Here is a 26145-nt window from a genome sequence, read left to right on the forward strand (position 1 = left end):
TCTCCGGCGTCCCCACTCTGAAAACCTGAGTACAGAATCCAATCTAACATTCCAGTGCGTTACTGAGGGAATGCCTTACTGTTCGATGTGCCTTCTTTCAGATGAGACATTGAATTGAAGCCCTGATTCCTTTTAGATAGAAGTAAAAGATCCCACAGCATTATTTTGAGAAGAGCAAGTGAGCTTTCCCTCGTGCCCTGGCCAATATTCATCTCTCACTATAAATAAATTATCTAGTCATTATCACATGGCTGCTGGTAAGACCTTCAAACTGACAGCGACTGCACTTGAAAGAGTTTACCTACTGTAAAAGATCTGTGATACAGTTGTGAAAGATACTGTTTAAATGTAAGTCTTCCTTTCATTGCCACACAGGACTGAATATTCAGAGTGAGTTTCAAGAGGACTGTCAAGTTTTGTTTGAAACAGAAACAATTCTGAACTGTGATATCATTTTCATGTTTCTTACCCACAAAGGGGGCAGGAGAGACGTCCTTCAGAAGCCCTGCCCCGCAGGCAGGTGGCACAGAAGGTGTGGTAGCAATCCAGTAGACAAGGGTGCTCATACTGCTCATAGCAGAGGTGGCAGACCAAGGGGTGACAGTTTGCATTGTCCAAATCGTACAGGTTTTCCAAGGGAGAAAAGATACCCCCAGACATCTGCAATAGAATTTCTGGGATCACTCACTGTTTCAAAGCATAGATGTAAATAATCAACCACCCTGTCCCAGATAACAAAGTGTGAAGCTGGATGAACACAGCAGGCCAAGCAGCATCTCAGGAGCACAAAAGCTGACGTTTCAGGCCTAGACCGTTCATCAGAAAAGGGGGATGGGGAGAGGGTTGAAATAAATAGGGAGAGAGGGGGAGGGGGACCGAAGATGGATAGAGGAGAAGATAGGTGGAGAGGAGAATATAGGTGGGGAGGTAGGGAGGGGATAGGTCAGTCCAGGGAAGACAGACAGGTCAAGGGAGTGGGATGAGGTTAGTAGGAAGGAAATGGAGGTGTGGCTTGAGGTGGGAGGAGGGGATGGGTGAGAGGAAGAACAGGTTAGGGAGGCGGGGACGAGCTGGGCTGGTTTTGGGATGCAGTGGGGGAGGGGGAGATTTTGAAGCTTGTGAAATCTGCATTGATACCATCGGGCTGCAGGGTTCCCAAGCGGAATATGAGTTGCTGTTCCTCCAACCTTCGGGTGGCATCATTATGGCACTGCAGGAGGCCCAGGATGGACATGTCATCTGAGGAATGGGAGGGGGAGTTAAAATGGTTCGCACTGGGAGGTGTTTATTGCGAACCGAGCGGAGGTGTTCTGCAAAGCGGTCCCCAAGACTCCGCTTGGTTTCCCCAATGTAGACGAAGCCACACCGGGTACAGTGGATACAGTATACCACATTGGCAGATGTGGAGGTGAACCTCTGCTTAATATGGAAAGTCATCTTAGGGTCTGGGATGGGGGTGAGGGAGGAGGTATGGGGGCAAGTGTAGCACTTCCTGCGGTGGCAGGGGAAGGTGCCAGATATGGTGGGATTGGAGGGGAGTGTGGAGCAGACAAGGGAGTCGCAGAGAGAGTGGTCTCTCCAGAAGGCAGACAAGGGTGGGGATGGAAAAATGTCTTGGGTGGTGGGGTCGGATTGTAGATGGCGGAAGTGTCGGAGGATGATGCGTTGTATCCGGAGGTTGGCGGGGTGATATGTGAGGACAAGGGGGATTCTCTTTGGGCGGTTATTGTGGGGGTGGGGTGTGAGGGATGTGTTGTGGGAAATGCGGGAGACACGGTCAAGGGCGTTCTCGACCACTGCGGGGGGGGGTTGTGGTCCTTGAAGAATGCGGACATCTGGGATGTGCGGGAGTGGAATGCCTCATCCTGGGAGCAGATGCGGCGGAGGCGAAGGAACTGAGAATAGGGGATGGAATTTTTGCAGGAGGGTGGGGGGAGGTATCTGTGGGAGTCGGTGGGCTTGAAATGGACATCAGTTTCTAGCTGGTTGCTTGAGATGGAGATGGAGAGGTCCAGGAAGGTGAGGGATGTGTTGGAGATGGCCCAGTTGAACTTGAGGTTGGGGTGGAAGGTGTTGGTGAAGTAATGAACTGTTCAAGCTCCTCTTGGGAGCAAGAGGCGGCGCCGATACAGTCATCAATGTAATGGAGGAAGAGGTGGGGTTTGGGGCCAGTGTAGGTGCGGAAGAGGGACTGTTCCACATAATCTACAAAGAGGCAGGCATAGCCTCCCCCAACCTGTTTTACACCCTATACCACTGCTTTATTTATTCTTTCATTGGAGTCACTGGCGACTTTTGTTGCTCATATGTAATTGCCCTTGAAGTGAGTAGTTTGCTAGGCCATTTCTGAGGGCAGCTAAGGATCAGCCATGGTGCTCTGGGTCTGGAGTCACGAGTAGGCCTGATGAGATGAGGACAGCAGTATTCTTTCCCTTATGAACATTACTGAGCCAGATGGATTTTTACAACGATTGATGATAGTTTCATTACCATCATTACTCACACTAGCTTTCAACTCCAGTTTTATTCATTGAATTTAAATTTCTACAGCTGCCATGTTGGGATTTGAACTCAGGCCTCTGGATTACTAATCCTGTGACATTACCTCTACATTACCTTCTCATTGATCCCATTCCTGTACCCAAAGCATTCCTACATCCAGTCTCATCTACCCCTGACCTTCACATATAGCTGATTACATCCCTACACTTGATCCTCCCCTATACCCAATCCTCCCTTAGCACTAACCCGAACCCATGCCCAACCCTCCCGTAAACCTGAACCCAGCTTACACTCAACCCTGTCATAAATCCATCCATCCTACATACCTGACCCTATCCTGTACGAGATGCTCCTCCATACCTGACCCTATCCTATACGAGATGCTCCTCCATACCTGACCCTGTCCTAGGCCCAATCTTCCCCATACCCAACCCTCTATAAACCTCATCTCACCACATACAACCCTGTTCTAGATTTGACTCTCCTCTTTACCCAACTTCATCCTACACTTGACATTTCCATACACCTGCTCCCATTTCCCCACCACTTCCAACTGTTTCCTACACATGAGCCATTCACTACACACACAGCCCTGTCCGACACTACTCCTCTCCATATGGTTCAGTATACAAATGGGCTTTGAAAATGGGGATACCTGTTACTTGCTGAAGATCACAGTCACCTTTCTTGACATGGAAATTAGAAATGACTGTTGCCAAGTAATGCCACAATGTGGGAAAGATGACATCGTAGACAGTCCTGATCTTCTTTTCACACAACTACCATACATATGCTTTCCACCATGGGATAATGACTAGTGGGAGAAGGGGAAAACTTGTCCAGCCCAGGATAAATGTCAATTGTAATACCCTTCCCACTATTCTAGCTTAGTACTACAGAACCTGAGTACTGCTGAAAATAAGTTAGTTTATTGAAGCTTTCTATTTTGTACTCATCAGGACAATTCACAAGAATACCAATTCCAGGGGCAAACTAAAATTCACCCTGCCTGAGTGATAATGGGAACTGCAGATGCTGAAGAATCCAAGATAACAAAGTGTGGAGTTGGATGAACACAGCAGGCCAAGCAGCATCTCAGGAGCACAAAAGCTGACGTTTCGGGCCTAGACCCTTCATCAAGCCCAATGGTATCAATGTGGACTTCACAAGCTTTAGAATCTCCCCTCCCCCCACTGCATCCCAAAACCAGCCCAGCCTGTCTCTGGTTCCCTAAGCTGTTCTTCCCCTCACCCATCCCTTCCTCCCACCTCAAGCTGCACCTCCATTTCCTACCTACCACCTCATCCCGCCTCCTTGACCTGTCCATCTTCCCTGGACTGACCTATCCCCTCCCTACCTCCTTCACCTATACTCTCTGCTCTACCTGTCTTGTTTTCCCTCCTTCTTCGGTCCGCCTCCCCCTCTCTCCCTATTTATTCCAGTTCCCTCTCCCCATCCCCCTCTCTGATGAAGGGTCTAGGTCCGAAACATCAGCTTTTGTGCTCCTGAGATGCTACTTGGCCTGCTGTGTTCATCCAGCTCCACACTTTGTTGTCTCTTTCACCCTGCCTGAGTAGAAGTTGCTGATTTTTGGCTCATCTCATCCAGTAGAAATGTTGGCTTTCCCCATCAAATGGTGATGAATACAAGTCAGAAAGCTTAGTTTAAAATCTCATGAGGCAATATATTTACTTGAGTCACTGAGTGTGCATTTATAGGAAAGCTAGTTGATCTCCATGGAGATACACACAGACAGACAGGATCAACCATAGTCTTCATGTGAAAATGGATACAGAATGGGAGAAATTGGAGTAAGGTGAGCAGATTTAGAATATTCTCAACCATGTATGGATTACTTTAAACTGTTCTTGTCTCCATATTACTACAAAGATACAGAGGCATTGAGGGGTGTAAAAAGGATTATTAAGATAAAGCAGCACTTGCACAGCAATAACGTGCTCAGTCATGTCCAATCTGGATTCTGACAAGGCCATTCAGCTCCTGTCCTCTTTACAGTCTCGGTTAAAACTTGGAGAAAAGAGCTGAATTCCAGAGATGAGGTGAGCATGACAGCCCTTGCATTCAAATAAGTGTGGCATCAAGGAGCTCTAGCAAAACTGGAGTCAATGGGAATGAGAGGTCAAACTCTCTACTGGCTGGAATCATCCCTGACACACAGGAAGATGGTCGTGGTTGTTGGTGGTCAGTCATCTCAGCTCCAGGACATCTCTGCAGGAGTTCCCCGATTAGTTTACAGGCTCCATTATCTTCAGCTGCTTTTTCAATAACCTTCCATCCATCATAAGGTCAGAAGTGGGAAAGGTTGCCAATGGTTGCACAATATTCAGCACTGTTCATGACACCTCACATACTGAAGCAGTCCACGTTCAAATACGACAAGATCTGGACAATACCCAGGCTTGGGCTCACATGTAGCAAGTAACATTTGTGCCACGTAAATACCAGACAATAACCATCACCAATAACAGACAACCTAATCACCACCTTGTCATTCAATGGTGTCACCATCACTGAATCCCCTCACTATCAAATCCTGGGGGTTACCATTGAACATAAATTCCATAAGATCATAAGACATAGGAGTGGAAGTAAGGCCATTCGGCCCATCAAGTCCACTCCGCCATTTAAATCTTGGCTGATGGGCATTTCAACTCCACTTCCCTGCACTCTCCCCGTAGCCCTTGATTCCTTGAGAGATCAAGAATTTGTCAATTTCTGCCTTGAAGGCATCTAACGTCCCGGCCTCCACTGCGCTCCATGGCAATGAATTCCACAAGCCCACCACTCTCTGGCTGAAGAAATGTCGTCTCATTTCAGTTTTAAATTTACCCCCTCTAATTTTAAAGCTGTGCCCACGGGTCCAAGTCTCCCCGCCTAACGGAAACAACGTCCTAGCGTCCACCCCTTCTAAGCCATACATTATCTTGTAAGTTTCTATTAGATCTCCCCTCAACCTTCTAAACTCTAATGAGTACAATCCCAGGATCCTTAGCCATTCATCATACGTTAAATCTACCATTCCGGGGATCATCCATGTGAATCTCCGCTGGACATACTCCAGGGCTAGTATGTCCTTCCTGCGGTGTGGGGCCCAAAATTGGACACAGTATTCTAAATGGGACCTAACTAGATCTTTATAAAGTCTCAGAAGCACATCACTGCTTTTATATTCAAACCCTCTTGAGATAAATGACAACATTACATTCGCTTTCTTAATCACCGACTCTACCTGTAAGTTGACTTTTAGAGAATCCTGGACCAACACTCCCAGATCCCTTTGTACTTCTGCTTTGCGAATTTTCTCACCATTTAGAAAATAGTCCATGCCTGTATTCTTTTTTCCAAAGTGCAAAACCTCACATTTACTCACATTGAATTTCATCAGCCGTTTCCTGGACCACTCGCCTGAACTGTCCAAATCTTTCTGCAGCTTCCCCACCTCCTCAGTACTTCCTGCGTGTCCACCTATCTTCGTATCGTCGGCAAACTTCGCCAGAATGCCCCCAGTCCCTTCATCCAGATCATTAATATATAAGGTGAACAGTTGCAGCCCCAACACTGAACCCTGCGGGACACCACTCATAAATTCAACTAGCCACATAAACACAGTGGCTACAAGAGCAGCCCTGAGGCTGGGAATACTGTGGCAAGTAACTCACCTCCTGACTCCCCATAATATGTTCACCATCTACCAGACACATGATAGGAGTGTGATGGAGTACTCACTACTTGACTAGATGGATGCAGTTCCAACAGCACTCAAGAAGCCTGACACCATCATGACAAAGCTGCCCATTTGATTGGTACGGACATCCACAGGCATCTACTCCATTCATCACCAATGCTCAGTAGTAGCAGTGTGTACTATCAACAAGATGCGGTACAGAAATTCACCAAAGATCCTTAGACAGCACCTTCCAAATCCATGACCACTTCCATCCAGGAGGATAACGGCAGCAGGTACATGGGAACATCACCACCTGCAAGTTCCCCTCCAAGCCACTCACCATATTGACATGGAAGTATATCACTATTCTTTCACTACTGCTGAGTCAAAATCCTGGAGTTCCCTCCCTAGTGGCATTGTGGGTCAACCTACAGCAGGTGGACTGTAGCAGTTCAAGAAGGCAGCTCATCACCACCTTCTCAATGGCAACTAGGGAGTGATAATAAATGCTGGCCCAGCCAGTGATGTCAACATCCCTCGAGTGAATTAAAATAAAAGAGTAAATATGCTTCTTAAGAATGGCCAAGCAGGCCTATTTTTCTCTGGAAAAGAGAAGACTGAGGATTGATCTGGCATATGAAATTATGATAGGGTAGAAGTAAAGAGAATGTTTCCAGTAGTGGGGAGTCCAAATCGAGGAACTATCAATTCAGGATAGTCGCTAATAATTCCAGTAAAAATTGCAGCAGAACCCTCCCTACTCAAGAAAATGATTGGAATGTGTAAGGTGCCACCACAAGAAAAGATTGAGGCAAATAGCTGGATGTTAGATAAAAATATACACAGAGAATACTGGGGAAACTCAGCAAGTCTGACAGAATCTGTGGAGAGAAAACAGAGTTAATGTTTCAAGTCCAGTATGACACCTCCTCAGAACTGAAAGTCAAAGAGGACTTAAAACATAACTCTATTTCTCTGTCCACAGATGCTGCTAGACTTGCTGAAATTCTCCATGTTTGTTTCATATTTTCAGCATCCACGGTATTTTGCTATTATTTGGATATTCCATGGATTAAAATAACAGACTAAAGGGAAACTAGATAAACACTTGATTGAGTAGGAAATGAAGAGTGTGCTGCTGGGGTGATAATGAAGAAGGGTGGAAGGAATCTTGTATGGAATGTAAATACCAGCAGGGACTTGTCGGGCTGAACAGCCTGTTTCTCTGCTGAAAATTCTATGTTTATTTTTGACATTCACAGGATGTGAGTATCATGGGCATCATTGATAAGGCCAGCATTTACTACTCATTCCTAATTGCCCAGACAGCCTGAAGTTATATGTCGGCCAGAACAGGTAAGGAAGGCTGATTTCCTTCACTAAAGGGCATTTGTGAACCGGATGGACTTTTTCCAAAAACTGACAGTGGTTTCATCATCACTATTAGACTCTTAATTCAAAATTTTTATTCAATTCAAGTTCCACCATGCCCCATGGCAAGATTCACATATTGAGATTAATAGTCTAACATTAATACTACTCAGTCATGGCCTCCCCATAGTAATTCAATTCTGATCTAAAATCATACTTTCAGTCTTGGTTCCATATTTTGTTATAAATTCATATGTCAACATCTATAATAAAAACTACTTATATAAATGTTTAATTATTGATGGAAGGATGTCAGTACAGTGTGACCGTTTACATAGGTACTTTCTGTTATAAATATGGACATAAGAATTTTCTCGGAGAAGGTTGACAGGAAGTATGCACAGTTGCAATTTTTCATGTAACATGGAAATGTTATCACTTTTTGAAAGGTATGAATTATATTTTTAAAGTTATCTGCATGATTTTTTAAAAATTAAAATTATATTTGGATTTCTTCAGAGCGTTCCAACAGTGAGAATTTTGTGGGAATTATGCTATTTAGCAATTTTTCACCAAATGTTAGTCAGATTATAATGATGTGTTTTATTAATTATACTATTATAAAACACATCAGTGCATGCAGTAAAATTTTATTCAGCATAAAACAAGCCTAGTGTTTTCTTTCAAAAGTCATTTGGATATACATAGACGTACATGGAATAGAACAGTGTAGGTTAGAGGGGCTTCAGATTGGTATGACAGGTTGGCACAACATCGAGGGCTGAAGGGCCTGTACTGTGCTGCAATGTTCTATGTTCTATGTTCATTTGTAGGAAATGGAAATTAAACAATTTAGTGATATTCTAAAGATATAATTGTGAGCATATTCTCACAGCAATGTTTTTACACTGCTATATTCTAAAGAACAGACTCACTGAAAGAAACACTCAACAAATCTCCAAACAAGTATAAACATCACAAACCGAAACTACATTCATCTATTTCACACCATTCATACATTGTATTACAACACCAGACATTAAAGTGATTTTAACAAGAGGAGCTGGAGATGTTATCTGGGACTCGGTTGTGTTCTCCTTACCTTGATTCTGTCTCTCTCTGGCCTTGGGCTGGTATGACAGAAATCTCCGAGCTCTTTTAGAAAGCAGCTGCCCATTGACGTCAGGGACTCACAAACTTGTGTCCTTCACTGGGAAGTTCCTGGATTATCAGCAGGCTGGGAATTGGGCTGAGATTTGGCCTTCTGTTTTCTTCCTTGTGTATTTATTTCAGCACAGTGTTGCTGCAGAAATGATGGTAAATTCAGTTGCTATTTATGAAGAAATTTTTTTTCCAATTCACTTTACTCGTCTTAATCTGTTTTCCTTCAACTTTTCACCTCTGCCACAGCACTGAAAAGACACTAATCAAAGCCACATTCTTTGTTACAATTACCATAATAACTAGCTACCATCATCCTTCTGGATCCCTGCACAGCCTTTAACATATGGACCAGTTTGTCCTGATCCCAAGCTTCTCCAATGTAATTGAACTGGATGGGAAAGACCTTGCCTGTCTCCATTATTTACCTATTCAGTCATAATCAGAGAATCTCCTGCTAAGATTTCGCTTTCTGCTTCTGTTACTCCTTGAAATCCTGAAGGTTCTCTCCGTGTCTTCCTTCCTATTTCTCATGCACATACTACCCCTTGACAACTTCACGTGAAGACATGAAGTCAGGTTCCTTTTCACATTTTCACAGGTACACGAACAATGCTCAGTTCTACCTCTTCAACGCCTGTCTCAAGCCCTTCACTGCCTCTGTATTGTCAGGGTGCATGTCCAACATTCAGGTTTGAATGATTTAATCTCAATTCCTAGGTGCTTTCTCAGGCTGAAACAGGTAGTTCACATCCTCGATGTCACACTTGATCCTGGGTTGAACTTTCAAATGCATATCTGTTCGATTAGAGAGATCATCTATTTCCATAACATCATCTGTCTCTGCACCTGCCTCAACCCATCTTTTGTTGAAATATTCTTTCATGTATTTGTTATCTCTAGCTTTGACTATTCCAATGTTCCGATGGTCAGTCTCCACATTGTCAACCCTTTAAACAATGTCAGCTCATTCAAAAATCTGTTCCCATAGCCTAAGTTGCATCAAGTCCCCTTTATCCCTTGTAATTGCTGATCTGTATTGACCCTCAGTCTTCCAATGCCTTAAATAGTGTTCACATCCCCCTCTATGGCATCATCTCTCCTTATCAGTGTCATTCCTCCAGTCATTCTTACTTTCAATTTATCTTTATTGTGGGCTGTCTGTTTATTGTACTGGTGCTCCCTTCAACATTGTTGTGTAGCTGAACAAGTGAACACTCTCACAGAATGTTGCACGGGCTCAGACTGATTGCTGTACTATGTTAGATCCAGGGTTGCTGTGTCACTGCACATCCACACAACCCAATAACCCACCTACACCTCTGAATTCTTCCGGTTCTGACCTTTTATTCAACTGTTGCTTTATTTTTCCTGCTAGTTGTGGCCAAGCCTTCTGCCATCTAAACCCAAGTTCTGAATTTCGCCTCATCATTACCATGCTCTCCTTTGAGTTGATCATTGAAATCTACTTTGATGAAGCTTAGTTACTTGTTGTAATTGATACTTCATTAGCTTGATGTGCAATTTGTCTGATTACATTTCTGTTTCATCCTACAATGATTTCCTTCATTGAATGTCTGATATAAATATACATTGATAGTGGATCACTGTGGAAACACTGCAAACTACACATCAAATATTTTGTGCATTTGAGTGTATAAATCAAGGAAATAAGTTTACAGTGTCACAGATATTGGTTAATTGGCAAAGATCTAGAAGCAATCTGATTAGAAAGATATGCTCTACGACGACCTTGCTTTCTGCATAACATCAACACATTACCCATGTCACCGCTACAGGGTCATCTGTCGCCGAAATCACAAGTTGACCAGGATCAAAATTGATCCACAAGAACTTCTTCTTGCTAATGAATCAGAGGAAAAGTCTCTGCTGGTTGGAGTCATAGCTGAGTTGAACAAGTCATATATATATTGTTACAACAACAGGTCAATTAAGAACTCTGCAGCAAGTATCTCAACACCTCCCCCCATTGCTTGCCCAACATAAACAAAGCACAAATCAGAAGTCTCATGGAATACTCTCCACTCATCTGAATGGATGCAGCTGGAGCAACACTCAGATGTTTAACACCAGAGATAATGGGAACTGCAGATGCTGGAGAATCCAAGATAACAACGTGTGAAGCTGGATGAACACAGCAGGCAAAGCAGCATCTCAGGAGGCACAAAAGCTGACGTTTCGGGCCTAGACTCTTCATCATCCTCTCTGATGAAGGGTCTGGGCCCGAAACATCAGCTTTTGTGCTCCTGAGATGCTGCTGGGCCTGCTGCATTCATCCAGCTTCACACTTTGTTAACTCAGATGTTTAACACCATCCTGGATAAAGTAGTTCACTTGATTCATACCCCATCCACCATGATTAATATTCAGCCCCTTCACTATTGACACACAGTGGGACCCACTACAGGTTGGACAGCATTAACTTAGCAAGACTCCTTGGACTGCTTCTGAAACTGCAACATGCTTGAAACAATGGCAGCTGTTGCATGGGATCATGACTACCTGCAACTTCAAGCCATGCAATATATTTTGACTTAGAACTACATTGCTGTTTTTTCATTGTCTCTATGTAAAGGTCCTGGAACTCCCTACTTAACAGCTTGAATGTGTGTTTTCACCAAATGGACTGTGGTGGATCAAGAAGGCAGCTCATTGCCACCCTCTCAAAGATGCATTCCATGAACAAATTACAATGAATAATAATTTTAAAAAGAGAATTGGATAAATACTTGAATTGGAGAAACATTGCATAACTGTGGGTAAAGAACATGGAGTGACATCAATGGAATACTGTTGCCAAAAACTGGCAATACATGAAATACATGAAAGGTCATAAATTCTTTCTCTCTTCACAAATGCTGCCAAATTTGATCTGTTTTCAACTTTCAGTTCTTCATCCACTGTAAGTTTGTGCTTTTGTAGAGTCAGAGATGGGCCAAATGACCTCCTGTTGCCTTATTACTTTCTTTGATCCTGGTGCCTGTTTCTTTAAAGGCAGCCTTATCAATAGATAACGCAAAGATGGATTGCGCGGCTCCCCGCCCGGCCTTGAAGTGAGGAACACAGCACCACTGATTGAACTCCGGAACAGTAATGCGCAGGCGAATCGCCTTTGCCCTATCATTGGTTTGCTACCGAAGTGCCAAAACGCATGCGCCTCCCTCTGTGTCGCGGTTGATCTTGCCGATATGATAATATGCATAAACCTTGTGGTTGGTTTTGGTCGTCTGGTAATATGCATGCGTCCTGCTCTGCGCTGTGATTGGTCATTCCACGATGATGGGCGGTGATGTGTTGCGCAGGCGCGGCACGATCTTTCTCTCTCTTTCGCTCCGCCATCTTGTGCAGATATGGCTCCTGCGGTGAGTCCAGTCGCGCTGCTCATACTTGCCCTTCCCTGGAGAGGGGCTGCGTGTTCTGTACCTGTTCTCGAAGTTGCGGGGTCCTGGTCCTTTCATGGAGATGTGTGAGGAATGGTCGGCTCTTGTGCTTTCATCGCTGACGGGGTGTATGCGGGAGACCGGCCGGAGCAGGCCTGGGTTCAGGGCCGCGGTCTCTGGGTGGGAGTGGGGACCAGATTCGAGTTCTGCGTCTCCGGGCCTCCGCAATTTACTGCTTTTGAAAGTTACTCCTTAGGCATCGCCATTGCTCACCATAGCCCGCCCACCCCACTCCGAGTGGAAAGGCTGCCCGAACCTCCCCACTTGCTTGTCCTGCACGTGTTTGGCAAAGTTTAAAACTTGTTCTTTTAAAAATCAACAAGCCATAGAATAGGTTTCCTTGTTAAAATAGCTTAATGACAATTTCAACCCCGCCGCTGGCTTTCGGCTTCAGAACGTCGCATTTCTAATTGAACTGCAGTTTCTCAAACGTTCGCCTAAATGCTCTCAATCGTGACTGTAACATTCAGCCATTTGGGGCTCATTTTGAACGTGATTGCAGTATTATTCTCTATTGGTTTTGGTATTCTACCCTAATTACTTTAATACTTCGCTTTCCTCCTCTTCCCCTCGAAAAACTGCATTCGGGCCGACTGTGAAGTCTTTCATGAAGTCATGACGTCCTGAAGTCTTGCCTGCTCCTGTCCAACTGTTGATGCGCCTCGACTAGACAATTTTAGAACCTGTCCTGCCATTTACTGAAATCATGGCTGCCGTAACTCCAATCCTTCTCATTGACTTTATCGTCATTATAGCCCTGAAGCAGGCTACGTGACTTATCCTTCTTCATATGCTTTACTACTGAAAGGCTGTCAATCTAATTTAACGTTACTGTGCTAATGTTTGTGGATGTCCTCCCTAACCCCTCTGGATTGTTTGGTTAATTTTTTTGATGTTATTCCTCTTGTCCTGTGCCAATGGAAGTGGATCCTGTATGTGTAAAATATTGACAGTAAGTTCACTGTGATTCCCTGAATGCAGATGTTTGCTCCCAATGTTCCACAAGTTGCAGCAGTTAATCTGTTTTGGTCGCATTGGTTAGAGGAGAAATCATGGCCTGGTCTTAAAACTAAATTTGTTTAATTATATGATGTGTATAGCTTCAGTTTATTGGCTTACTGTGGTACAGAACCGTTAAAAGTAGATCTTATATTTCTGGAGTGTGACCTAAGCCAATAGTTTTCTGACAGTGGTATAAGTACAGGGATATATAATTTGGTGCTTCTGCATGTGTTTCATAAATTACTGAGGTAATCTGCACAGTGTGATATATCTTCAATCTGTAGATTCAAGCATTCTAGTTAAATTTGCTGTCATCGGGTGCAATGCAATCTCGTTATAAGCCTCTCATTCTTTTAGTGTTATAGTTCAATTGCTCTTTTTAAAATCATGTCTCTTGTTCTGTGGGATGCATGTGTGCAGCATAGCCCCACTGGCAAGTATCTGTGTAGAAAATTGCAATTGTCGTCATCATCATTGATAAGCACACAAGTTTCCCTCCTTGCCCTGTGGTCCAGAAATAATTTGACAACTTGATTGTAATTGCAGTTGTGATGTGTTGGAAACTGGTTGTATCATCAGTTATTTCTGTGATTAGGATTGCAGTGCTGTAGAAACCAGGATCCCCATGATAATCAAGAACCCATCTATCTCTGTCTTCAGTAAAATAGTTAGCCTTGTGCGTCTGACGAATGGTTTTCTTCTCTTTTTTTTTCCCCTTTTTCTTCCTGTCCTGTGCGCTACCCATCCATAACCAATTGCCCTCACTTTTTGCTTTTCAGAAGAAGCTTCTGACTAGGGGCAAGAAGAAGAAGCAAGTGCTGAAGTTCACCTTGGACTGCACACATCCAGTGGAAGATGGCATCATGGATGCTTCCAATTTTGTAAGTTTATCTGGAATTTTCTCAGTCTTTTCAATAAATTAAAACTGACTGGAGCGTAACGCACCTTTGTACACAACAGACTGAGTTGGCAATAGTCCTGGCCACAATAGGTACAGAAGGTGTACTAGACATGGGGCATCCTTTGGTGTGCTTTGGCTGTAGTTGTGGTTATATGCTAATGCTGTGGTGTAGTGTGACTCCCACAACACACAATCTGTATGATACTGCTTTCTGCTTAGGCTCCTGTGAATGGTTGGAAAGTATCTGAGCGTTGAAATAACTGTTTTAATTCATGTGCCTTTGTCACTATATAGGGACCATTCAACAATGTGCATTCCAATTGTCCACATGTTCCTGTGCCAGTTTGACTCTGGTCCCACCTTCCAAATGAAAAGAGGCACCTGTTTTTCTTCACTCTTGCCTGTTTTTAGGATATGTAGATGAACAGATCCTGGGCGTTGTAGAATCAGAATTGTTCTCCATGCTGTGATAGTTGTATATCTATTCAAGGGATGTGGGCTTTGCTAGCAGCATCTATTGTCTGACTGTAATTGCTTTTAGAAGATAGATTGAAAAAGATGGAAAACATCCTTCTGGAACCCCTGGTAGTAAGTATGAAGATGCACTCACTGCTGTTGGGTAGGAGTTTCAGGATTATGATACTGTGGCTGATGAAGGAGCATTAATGTTTTTAAGATCACAGTCGTGATGTCATGTGGCTTGTTTGGGACTATTGAATGTGTTGCAGTATTCCTGAAAATGTGTGGAGTTTTAGGAGTTGGTGTCTAAGAAGCCTTCACAAAGTTGTGCACTGCGGTCAAAACATTGATTCTAATCTTACAAATGGTGTTTTTATTGTGAAGTGAGTGGCTTACTAGACCATGTCAGGGGGTATTTAAGGATAAAGCATATTGCTTTAGTACATGCAGAAGCAGACCAGGTAAGCATGGCAGAATTCTTTTCCCTGAAGTAGTGTAGTAGATGGATTTTTTTTTACAACAATCTGTTTGTATTGTGGTGACCATTCATGATACTAACCTTTACTGCAGGTTTTTTCCACAGCTGATTTTAAATTTCCCATCTGCCATGATGGAGTTTGAATCCATGTTTGGATCATTGGTGCAGGCCTCTGGATTTCTAGTCTAGTAATGTATTCAGTACGTTGACATATCTGTTACCTGTTGTGTTATGCTCCTTAAGAACAATAACTTTGGTTACTCTTATGGAGACATCCAGGTGTGTTACACGGGAACCATTAAGCCCAAGGGGGTGTTTGGGGTTTGAGCATAAGCTTGGTCCAGCCATTTGTGAAATGGAGAGTCCGGGAGAGTGTGAAACCCATGCAGATCCACCACCAATGCTCAGTAGCAACAGTGTGAACTATCTCTGTAAGATGTACACTCACCCACCCCTCTGGCCAAGCCATCTATTGCCGATCCTTCAGTGTCATTGGGTCAAAATCCTGGAATTCCCACACTAATGGCATTGTGGGTCAACCCACAGAGGATAGATTGCGAGCTAACAAGGTGTGGAGCTGGATGAACACAGCAGACCAAGTAGCATCTGAGGAGCAGGAAAGCTGATGTTTCGGGCCTAGATCCTTCTTCAGAAACGGGCCAGTTCAGAAATGGCAGCAGTTCAAGAAGGCAGCTCACCAATGCCGCCTTTAGGACTACTGGGGGTGGGCAATAAATGCTGTCCAATCTGTGATGCCTAGATGCCACAAATTTAATAAAAATGAAAGGGAGAGGTTTGTAGGGTGATTGTGTGAAGTGATTAAACAGGAAAATGAGACAGTAAATTTTAAGGCACTGGATTAGTGAGGGTGTGGGTCAATGAATTGTCTATGATCAATTCTGACTAGTTTTGGAAGATCGGAAGTTTGCTACACAAGCATTTGATTCATCGGCTCTGGAGGGACATGAGGGTACAATGTTTAACGTAGATCTGTATGACTGACAAAGCTGTGGATATGGACAGTATTGCCTTGTGACTGAGAGAATTGGATTGAATGCATAACTTGAAGAATGAGATGTCAAAATTGTAAACAGCTTGTTTTGACAAGGAAAAGCCTGATCAGGGGTGGTGTCGGCGGTATGATTGCAGTATTTGCGTTAGGACTGTAGACAATGGCTTTAGTCTTCCCAGAGGTTATTTGGGGAAAGTTGTAGGTTATCCAAGATTAGATTTTGGATATGATTTGCAATACTGAGTCAGTAGAACTTTTGAAATGGATCTTTATATTAGCAGTGCACGTATGGAGACTGGCCCTGTCACTTTCAAAGTCACCAAGAGGCCATATATAGATGAGCAGGGCTACAGACAAATCTTGGAAGTTCCCATGATGATCGTGAGCTAGAAAGAGATGTTGGTGACTTTGTTGGCATGAGTGGAGTTGAGTGCAGGCTGGATAGATATTGGGAGGTTTGATGGTTAGAGTCCAAAGCTGCAGAGAATAATGCATTGCAGTTGTTGAATGGTTTTTTAATTTCCTTTTTCTAAAATCTAAATTGCTGCTTTCATGGAAACTAGTTTGGAGAGTTTCAAAGAGTGAGTTGTGACAAAGTTGGCTGTCAGTCCTGGAAGTCGGCAGGGTGGTTGAGATGGGCATTGTTTGTTGCCTGTTTTTGGTAATAAAGTAGTATTCATCTGCAGCCTAAATGTGGCTTTTAGGGTGGTTTTTGTCAGCATAGCACAAAGATGATCTGTTGCAGCTTGATGTGATCCTTTAGATTCCTTTTATAGTTGTGTATGCACATTAGCTTTTTGCATGCTGAGCTATACATATCTTAGATCTGCACTAGTAGCATTAGTAATGTCCAGAGTGAATGCGTTTTGGCCAACTTTGAGATCACCTTGATCGAGTCAAGCGTGATGTTCTTCCCCCCTCCCTTGTGTGAACTGAAACAGGGATATCCAATCGACCCCTGTTAGCTTGGGCTGTTCAGTGACTTTTTAATGGACTGTGCCCTGTCCCACGTGGTACTTGATTTTAGGAAGATAAATCCTGATTCACCTTTTCTCTTCCATATTGGTTGAATCACTGCTCATTTGAAAGAGGACCACCAATGGAATTTTCAGACTTTGCTGCTCAGTACTACTTCGGAGTGTGTCTATTCACTGCTGGTGTTGCTTGAGAGAAATGTTTGGAAATAATAGTTGCTGAGTGATTTTTTTTTTTGGCTTCACAAACTCTGTTATAGAATATTGTGCTTGACGTTGATTTGGTGAAAATAAAACGGGTCATTTGGAGTTCCCTTCCTGTGACATTTCATGATAGTTGAATCCTGTTTCTGACATCAGGGTTTGAACTTCACGAATTTTTGTTTAAGATGAGGAAGAATAGTGTAAGGGAATGTACTTGAGGTGGATGTTTTCTGCTCACTATCTAAACCAGTTTGATTAATTGTGATCATCTCTTCTGTGGTTCAGAAGATCAGGATTTATCTTCCTAATGGTTTGTGGCTAATGAGATATCACCTCTGGGCTTGTAGGTAAACCATTATTGTGACCAGCAGGTGCTGAGGGTTTGAGAAACAAGTGGCAGTATTCAGAATTTGTAAACCAGCTGAATTAAAGCGAAAGGATTGCTGAAAATCTAATTGGGTGCTATGATGAGAGAGTTGAATGTACAGCAGAAGCAACCTCCAAGTTCCAGTCTAATCAAACTTGAGTGGTACAGTATACAAGATAACAAAGTGTAGAGCTGGATGAACACGGCAGGCCAAGCAACATCTCAGGAGCACAAAAGCTGACGTTTTGGGCCTAGACCCTTCATCAGAGAGGGGGATGGGGAGAGGGTTTTGAAATAAATAGGGAGAGACGGGGAGGCAGACCAAAGATGGAGAGAAAAGAAGGATAGGTAGATAGAAGATAGGCCTCCCCCCTCTCCCTATTTATTCCAGTTCTGTCTCCCCACCCCACGAAACATCAGCTTTTGTGCTCCTGAGATGCTGCTTGGCCTGCTGTGTTCATCCAGCTCCACGCTTTGGATTCTCCAGCATCTGCAGTTCCCATTATCACTGGTACAGTATACATTTGGCTGCCTAACATTTCACTGGACAGTGCTGCTCAGGAAGCCAAATTGAATGTTTTGAAAATTTTACTTTCAAGATGAAATTGTTTTTCTGAATGAAAAGTAACCCGCTAATACAATACCCATGGCCCGTGTGGATGACTGCTGCTCAGGATTGCTGCTTCTGTTCCGGCACCTAGTCTGCCAAACGCATTGCAGCTTTTAAGAAGCTTAACTGAATAGTAGTTTAACTGCAGCAAACCACATGCAGGTCAAGACAGTTCAAGGTGCTAGAATTTCTTGTGATACTCTAAGCAGTCACACTGGAAAGTGAAGTTTATGCTGGAGGTCAGCTGCAGTCTTCCAAAGCAAGGCAGGCTTGCTGCTGGTCTTTAATGTTCTTCATTCACCACTCTCACACGGGCTATTGACTTGGGTGTTGCCATCTGTATTTCACTTGCGTTGCAAGATTTGGAACCCAGTTTTGGAATCTAGCTGTTTCATGATCCAAGGGGACGCAGCTCTTTATGTTTATACAGTGCCTTTAAGATAAAGCCATTTCACAGAAAGAAACAAGTATTCCTCCCATTCCATCAAATTTTGAGTGACAGCTCTGCTTAATGTGACCTAGACTGTCTGGATGTAACACAGACTTGAATCTTTGTCCATGGTGTGTGGCAGTAATAGTGTGCCAGTACTCGATATCACAACATGGTTAGGCACAGTGTCAGTATCTCTTCCAGATCTGTTGAGTTGGGTATTTACACTGAATTTTCTAACATTGTCTCAGCATATTTCGCAGTTCTAAATTTGACACAATAAAATAGTAAATTTTTAATCACAACTCTGACCTTCATTTCATTTATCTTGAAGACTCTGTGATCGTACAAGTTCTAGTATTTTCTCCAGTTCACACGCGTAGAATGTTAGCCAGCTATTAGCCACCCTTGCCTGATTAATCAGGGCCAATCCCATTCAGGTTTTGCTTGACTTCCAAGTTGCCTGTTTTCTATTAAGATTCTTTGGGTAGCAATTGAGAGCAAGAATCTAGCAGTTATTTTCCCTCGCTCCATTAGTGTCCACTTATAAACCAGGCTGTGCGCTTCCTGATTTGGTGGTAATGTTAATACAAAATGGTACGTTACTGGCCCAACTACGTGTATATTATCAAAAACAAATGAAGCACTTATTAATTATTCTTCTTACAGGAGCAGTTCCTGCAGGAACGTATCAAAGTGAATGGTAAAGCTGGAAACCTGGGCAATGTGGTAACCATTGAGAGAAACAAGAGTAAGATCACTGTTACCTCTGAGGTTCCATTTTCCAAGAGGTGAGTCAGGCAAGGAAAGTATGAGGTGAATGTATTACAGGAATAAGTTTCTTTGTAGACATCTTAATATGTTCGGTCTTTATGTCTGTGGACACTGAGCAGGGTAAGGTTGGTTACTTGTGTGCCAAAAGGTGGCCGGTGCTGTTTCACAGGGAGAAGTGCTAGACCACTACTATTCAAAGTTTGCATGAACTTGAACTCTACAACTGAAGGCACAATTTCAAAATGTGTATAATCCCAAATTAGGAAGTATAATTGATATTGGGTGTGTGTTGGGGGGGTGTGGTGGAGAGGCATTGGTGAATATAGGATGGTGTGTAATTGGTAAATGAACTGTAACTGTGTTGGGGGGTCGCGTGCGTGTTGAAGAAAGAAGTGGCCACATACATGTTGGGAAAACTAGTACCTAAGATGGGTAGAGGAATGGGAGGATCTGGTCATGCAGATGCACAAATGGCTATGGTAGTGATAAAAGTTAATGCACCATAAAGAGCATAAAACATGGATGTTTATCTCTACAGGGATAGAAATGAAAAGTAAAGATGTTTCTTAAACTTGTATAGAGCCTAGTTTGAGTCCATGTAGAGTACGATGCTCAAGGCTGGACTGCATTTTTCTACAAGGTTCATTGTGCAATAGTTGAGAGACAGCCCTGTCTGTTGTTTTCACTCACTGGCTTCAGTGCGCTATTGTAAAAGGTACTACAATAGAGTATTTACTAGATTTATATCTGAACTAAAACGTTGTGCTGATTGACAAATGTGGATCAGCTGGCGCTCTTTCTGTCTGGAAGAGAGAACACTGAAGGATTTTCTGATGGTCTTCAAGATAATGGGGAAAAAAATAAAAGATATTTGTGCCTATGGCTGCTGTTAGAACCAAGGACCATAAGTATGTTAAATTCAGTAGGGAATTCTAGATAAACTTCCCAAGACACGTGAAACAAGGAGCAGTTGAAGCTGAATCTCTTGAATGTATGTATTTAAGAGGAATATAGATAAACACACGAATGACAAAAGAATGGAAAAACATGCTGAAAGTGTGAAGTGGCAATCTTTGTACAACTGAAATACCAACACACACCTTTTTTGGGTTGAATACTGTGCTGGAAGTACTTTGCAGTGCATGCCAGTTGCTGAATGATTTTTATGGGTGCCTGCTGATTTTGAGAAACAGACCTTTTGGACCAACTTGTCCATGCCACCTAGGTATCCTAAATTAATCTAGCCCTGAGGTTGTTGACTTCCTTGCCGAGCTGCCTTATTTTCGTTCAGACGTTTCATCTCCATGCTAGGTAACATCGTCACCTGAGGCTTCCAATGAAGCGATGTTGTTGCACTCTGCTTGGAATTTACACTGTCTGGTCCTTTATGGTGAGTAGTGTTACTTCTGGTTTTGTTCTGTGTAGGTAAACTACAAAATACCATGCAATGACTGCCACGAATGATACATCGGCCAGACAGGAAGCAAACTAGCCATCAGGATATGCTAACATCGGCTAGCAGCAAAATGACACGATGACCTTTCGTTAATAACAGTACACTTGGACAATTTTTAACTGTGGTAACCCAAGCCGAGCATTGAAGCACAGGACTTCCCAGAGGCATAGTTCTCAACCTATAAAGCCATCAACAAACATAGAATTGAACTCCATTTATAAACCCATACAGAGCAAAACTGGAAATGACATTACTCATCATGTCAGACTGGAGAGTATAAATTCCAAGCGGAGTACAACATCACCACTTCATTGGAGGCCTCACTGATGTTACCTAGCATGGTGATGAAATTTCTGAAAGAAAACAAACTAGTTCGGCCAGTAAGTCAATAACCTCACCCACAACTGGAGCTGCAAATCCTTGCTAAAACCTTACCTTAGTCCTGTTTGGCTCATATTCCCCTAAACCCTTTCTTTTCGTATACCCATCCAGATGCATTTTAAATGTTGTAATTATACCAACCATCTCCACTTCCTCTAGCAGTTCATGCCATTCATACACCACCCCTAGTGTGAAAAAGTTGTCCCTTATGTCCCTTTTAAATCTTTCCCTTCTCACCTTAAACCTGTGCCCTCTGGTTTTGGGCTCCCCTGCCCTGGGGAAAGGGCTTTGTCAGTTCACCCTATCCATATCCCTGTTTTATGAATGTCTGAGGTCACCACTCAGTCCCTGACACTCCAGGGACCCCCAGCCAATTCAACTTCTCGGTTTTTTTTCCAACCCTATCAACACCATTGTAAACCTTTTCTGAGCTCTTTCAAGTTTACCAACATTTTCTTGTAGCAGGGAGACCAGAATTGAATGCAGTATTCCTGTACAGCTGCAACTTGGACCTCTGACTCCTTTTATTCATCACACTGACCAATAAAGGCAAGCACACCAAACGCCACCTTCACTCCCTTGTCTATCTAACTCCACTTTCAAGGAACTATGAACCTGCACTCTGAGGTCTCTTTGTCCAGGAATACTCCCCAGGACGTTAACATTAAGTGTACAAGTCCTGCCTTGATTTGCCCTACCAAAATTAAGCACCTCAGTTCTCTAGGTGAAACTCCATCTGCCGCTCCTTGGCCAATCTGATCATGGTTCCTTTGTACTCCGAGATAACCACCTTCGGTGTCCAATACGCGACAAATTTTGGAATCACCTGCAAACTTACTAATCATACATCCTGTATTTGCATCCAAATCATTTGTGTAAATGACAAAAAGCAGTAGACACAAGCACTGGCTCTTGTGGCATGCTGCTGGACACAGTCCTCCAGTCGGAAAAGATGTTGATCTGTACCCCTCATCACGGATATCTGGGCCCATATGGACAAAGGCTAGGCAAATCTTAATGGCTAATATAACAGCTGTTATGTGATGCCTATGGTGATACAGGAGTCCTGGAATTACAAATGTCTTGATTTAAGAACACTGTACTTGCGAGCACAATCCCATAAAGGTGTAATTTTAAAGATCTGAGTAATGAAAGTTTCCTGTACTTATGGCAATTTTATATTGCTGTGCATTGTGTTCTGACTTGGATTCAAGAATGGAACCTGTTTGCAATCTGGAGACTGCTTGACCCCTTTAAGCTTGCTGTTTGCCTGGTGTTAGATTTCAAATAGTGTGAAGGGCTGAGAATCAATGTGGGACAAATGAACATTGGAAAGATTGAAAAGGAAGCATAGTTCGAATTTTGGAAGGCTTTAGGCCAAGGGAGACTTGTTCTGAGGTCAGGGAGCTAAGGAATAGGAGTAGAACAATGTCAGGAAGTCTTAACTTTTTTATTGACTTTGGTGTAACCTGTTGAATTGAGTCCTTTTTTCTTCTTTGCAGGTACTTGAAATACCTCACCAAGAAGTACCTCAAGAAAAATAACCTGCGTGACTGGCTTCGCGTGGTTGCAAATAGCAAGGAGAGCTATGAGCTCCGGTATTTCCAGATCAATCAGGATGAAGAGGAGGAGGAGGATGAAGACTAACCATAAGGCTGGTCTGAACTTTTGTACAAATTATCTTCAATAAAATTGACAAAAAAGAAAAACACAGCTGTGTCCTGTTTTTATTCACTCAGGATTGTACAATACTAGGTTTAATTTGGGAGTATTAATATGAATACATTCTTGTAAATGTTTTATGCTTCTGTCATTATGATTTTCCCCATTGCTTTTGTAAATTTTGACTCATGGAGCTCCACTGGTGTCAGTTGAGTTCTGGTCTCTTGATCTACTGGCACTTCATTCTGTTCAAATTATTAAAATTTTTAATATTCATTCTTGTGTCTACATCTCCCTTTTTTTTGGCCTTGAGCTATCTGTATCATCCTCCAGTTCTGAAACACTCCAGCATCTTTGTGTTCCATCAATCCAGTATTTTGTGCATCTTAGTTTCCTTCCCTCCCATTGATGCCCATCGCTGCAGCCATCCTTAAGCATAGAAAACTCTTCTTAAACCCTGCCATTTTTCCTTCGATGCTCTATAAAATTTGCAGTTGACCAAGTGTTTGCTCCTGATGCTTCAGTGTCTTTGTTACAAATTACAGTCCTGTGAATCCTTGGAAGGTTTGACTATTAATTGTACTGAAGTGTGATTATTCTTGCACTGTAGGTTGAGTTTTATCAGGCTATTTAACAATTTGTGCCTGAACCTGATGTCCACTTGCAGGTGTTACTGGTCTCCAATGGGAAGAAGTCCCCTGACTTCTGTCATGTCACAGTCCAGGAGTTGAAATAAGTTGCTACTACTTTTGTCTCAGTTGACAATGTATCTTGGTACAGACTGAAAATTAAATTGGGCCTCTTAATAAATCATTGAAAGAAGTGAAATGCTGCAGTGAAAATGCTGGAAAAGCTCAGCAGGTCAGGCAGCATTTTAGAGAGCAATACATCAATCTTTCAAGACAAAGACCTTTCATCAAAACTTAAAACAATGGTGCATTAAAATCTCTTTAGGGCAAAAGAAAAGCTATGTTAGGCTATATTTTGTACAGTATACCCTAGGTAGTTTACTTATTGTTTTCATTAATTGATTGGTCTTGGAGTCATGTTGTGTTTCCTCAGCTGACACTAACTGAACACTTGGATATTTGTTTCCTCCAAGCAGTCCTCCTGTGCACTCCCTAACTGGCATCATGAAGCATCATGGAGCAATTTGCATTTCAGATAGAGGGGTTGAATAGTTTTAAGGACTAAAGGAATTTAAAGGTTATGGGGTGGAAGTGGGAATAGGGTACTGAACTGGATGATCAGCCATGATCATGATGAATAGGTGAGCAGGTTCAAAGGGCCAAGTGGCCTACTCCCATTTTCTGTGTTTGAATATGCATCCTTGGTTTGATTCCCATATCTGTGCCTTTTTCCTGTGTCTAATGCTGAGTGACTTCATGAAAAATTGGATGGGGACTAAAAGTAACAGTATGGAGAAGAGGAGTGTAGATCCCTGTTGTATATTAACACTCAACATATTGTACGTTGACTCAACCCAAATGTATTTTGAGTTGTCCTGCCAATTCTTTCACAAGTAGCTTGCTTCAGAGTACTGAACAGTTATCGTTTAGGAAAATTTGGTAATCTGTTCTTTAAAGCAAAGTATACATTGAAAAAAAACACATTAAATGCAATGGGAAAGAGCAAGCAAGTTGTGAATAGGTAGTTCTTACAAAGAGCTGATAGAGCAATGATGGACTAAATAACCAATTTACTTCCATTTACAGCCTCTGATTGTACTCAGAACTTAGAATCTGGATTAAGTATTTTTTCCTCTTGTTTTAGGCTCTATTTATATGGACAACATTGACTGCCTCCATTGTTCATTACTGTTACCCAGCCTTCAATTCTTGTTATTATGAGCTACACCAACTCCAGTTGTATGTGGTTTTATAGATCACCTATTGACAGCAATGTGCATAGGTGATGAAGTGAATGTTTAAGGTGATGAGTGTCAATCAAATGGTAGCTTTGCTCAGTGATGTTGGGCCACACACACCTAAGCAGGTGGGGAAATATTCCAACTGTGATAAAGAAGCTTGATGTCTTGTAGCTACAGTTTGTATGACAGTCTAGTTAGTTCACGGTAAAAGGAACCCTTGAGATGTTCGTGTAGGATTCAGTAATACCTTTCCACCTGAAGGGAAGATAGTTAGATTCTCCCTCATTGAAGGTGGTCTTTGTGTTGCAGCAGTCTTGGTTGCAGTTTATCCTTCAAAGCCTGCAAGTTCATATCTGGCTATAAGTAGGCATAAATGGCTTCAGAATCCGAATAGCACTGAACAACCTGCAATCATTGGCAAGCTTCTCCACTTCTTACCTTACATTGGAAAGGTGGTCATTAGTGAAGCAAGTGAGGCTGGTTGAGTGGTACTGTCTTCAGGTGCTTTTGCAACTGTGACATGGTGAATAGATTAGTATTTTTGACCCCCAAGAGCCTCTTCCTTTATGATAGGTTTGTGACCAGGACATAACTAGTCAGTTTTTCACTTTTTTTGAGGTGATTTGCCAATGCTTTTGCAAAGACAGATTAGCTAGTTTTGGAGCGTAAGGCTTCAGCTGGGATGTTATAAGGGCTCCATAGTCTTTGCTGTATACAATGTCAAGAAATGACTAAAGGCAATGTGTTTGGAATTGGCTGAAGGATGGCAAATATGACACTAGGGAACTCAAAAAAAAAAAGGCAGTGATTGATCATCCACTCGGTAGTTCTGGCTTAACATGATTGGAAAAACCTTTTGCACTGATATGCTGAGCACCTCTATCGTTGCGTTTGGACATGCTTTTGGAGTCACTTCCTCAGGGTAGTTACTTGTTCACTACCATGATTGTGTGTGTCAGGAATGCAGATATTTTGATTTTATCCTTTGCTTATGAGAGAACTTAGTTATTTATATCTTTTATGCTTATTTCTTCTGCTTTTTAGCATGCACATAGTCCTGTGTCATGGCTTCCCTGGTCAAAGGCCCATTTTAAATGTGCTGACTGTTTGAAGGATGAGCTAATGACATAGTTATAATGTCACTGAAGTGGAAATCCAGGTGCCTAGACTAATTCTCTGGGGATGTTGTTTCATACTTTACTGAAGCAGCTTGTGGAATTTAAAGTCAATTAACAAGTAAATGTGAAATTAAAAGGCTCTTCTGAGCAATGGCAAACATGAAGGTATCATCAATAATTGGGAATTACATGCCTGGTACATATTACCCTTGTTTTTGTTTATTCATTCACTGGATGAGGGTGTTTCTGGCTAGGGGATGGGCA

The 26145-nt window shown here is 42.6% G+C and overlaps 2 protein-coding genes across 2 annotated transcripts in view; one reads left to right on the forward strand and one right to left on the reverse strand.

Moving 5' to 3' along the window:
* Window positions 1–11941, reverse strand: part of rnf207b (ring finger protein 207b) — a 46226-nt gene extending 34285 nt beyond the window's left edge. The window contains exons 1-3 of the mRNA XM_048561244.2: window positions 11473–11941; window positions 8664–8864; window positions 470–660 (exon numbers count right to left, since the gene is read on the reverse strand). Of these exons, the coding sequence (XP_048417201.1) occupies window positions 470–660; window positions 8664–8738 (266 nt within the window). The 5' untranslated portion in view covers window positions 8739–8864; window positions 11473–11941. The remainder of the gene's footprint in view (window positions 1–469; window positions 661–8663; window positions 8865–11472) is intronic.
* Window positions 11942–11973: 32 nt separating this feature from the next.
* On the forward strand, window positions 11974–22942 carry rpl22 (ribosomal protein L22). The gene is made up of 4 exons (XM_048561242.2): window positions 11974–12105; window positions 13965–14066; window positions 19290–19411; window positions 22734–22942. Exons 1-4 carry the CDS (start codon window positions 12094–12096, stop codon window positions 22876–22878), a joined length of 381 nt encoding a protein of 126 aa, XP_048417199.1. The 5' UTR covers window positions 11974–12093; the 3' UTR covers window positions 22879–22942.
* The last annotated feature ends 3203 nt before the right edge of the window (window positions 22943–26145 follow it).

The sequence above is a fragment of the Stegostoma tigrinum genome, chromosome 28 (genome assembly GCF_030684315.1).
Source record: "Stegostoma tigrinum isolate sSteTig4 chromosome 28, sSteTig4.hap1, whole genome shotgun sequence".
In the NCBI taxonomy this organism is placed as follows: Eukaryota; Metazoa; Chordata; class Chondrichthyes; order Orectolobiformes; family Stegostomatidae; genus Stegostoma; species Stegostoma tigrinum.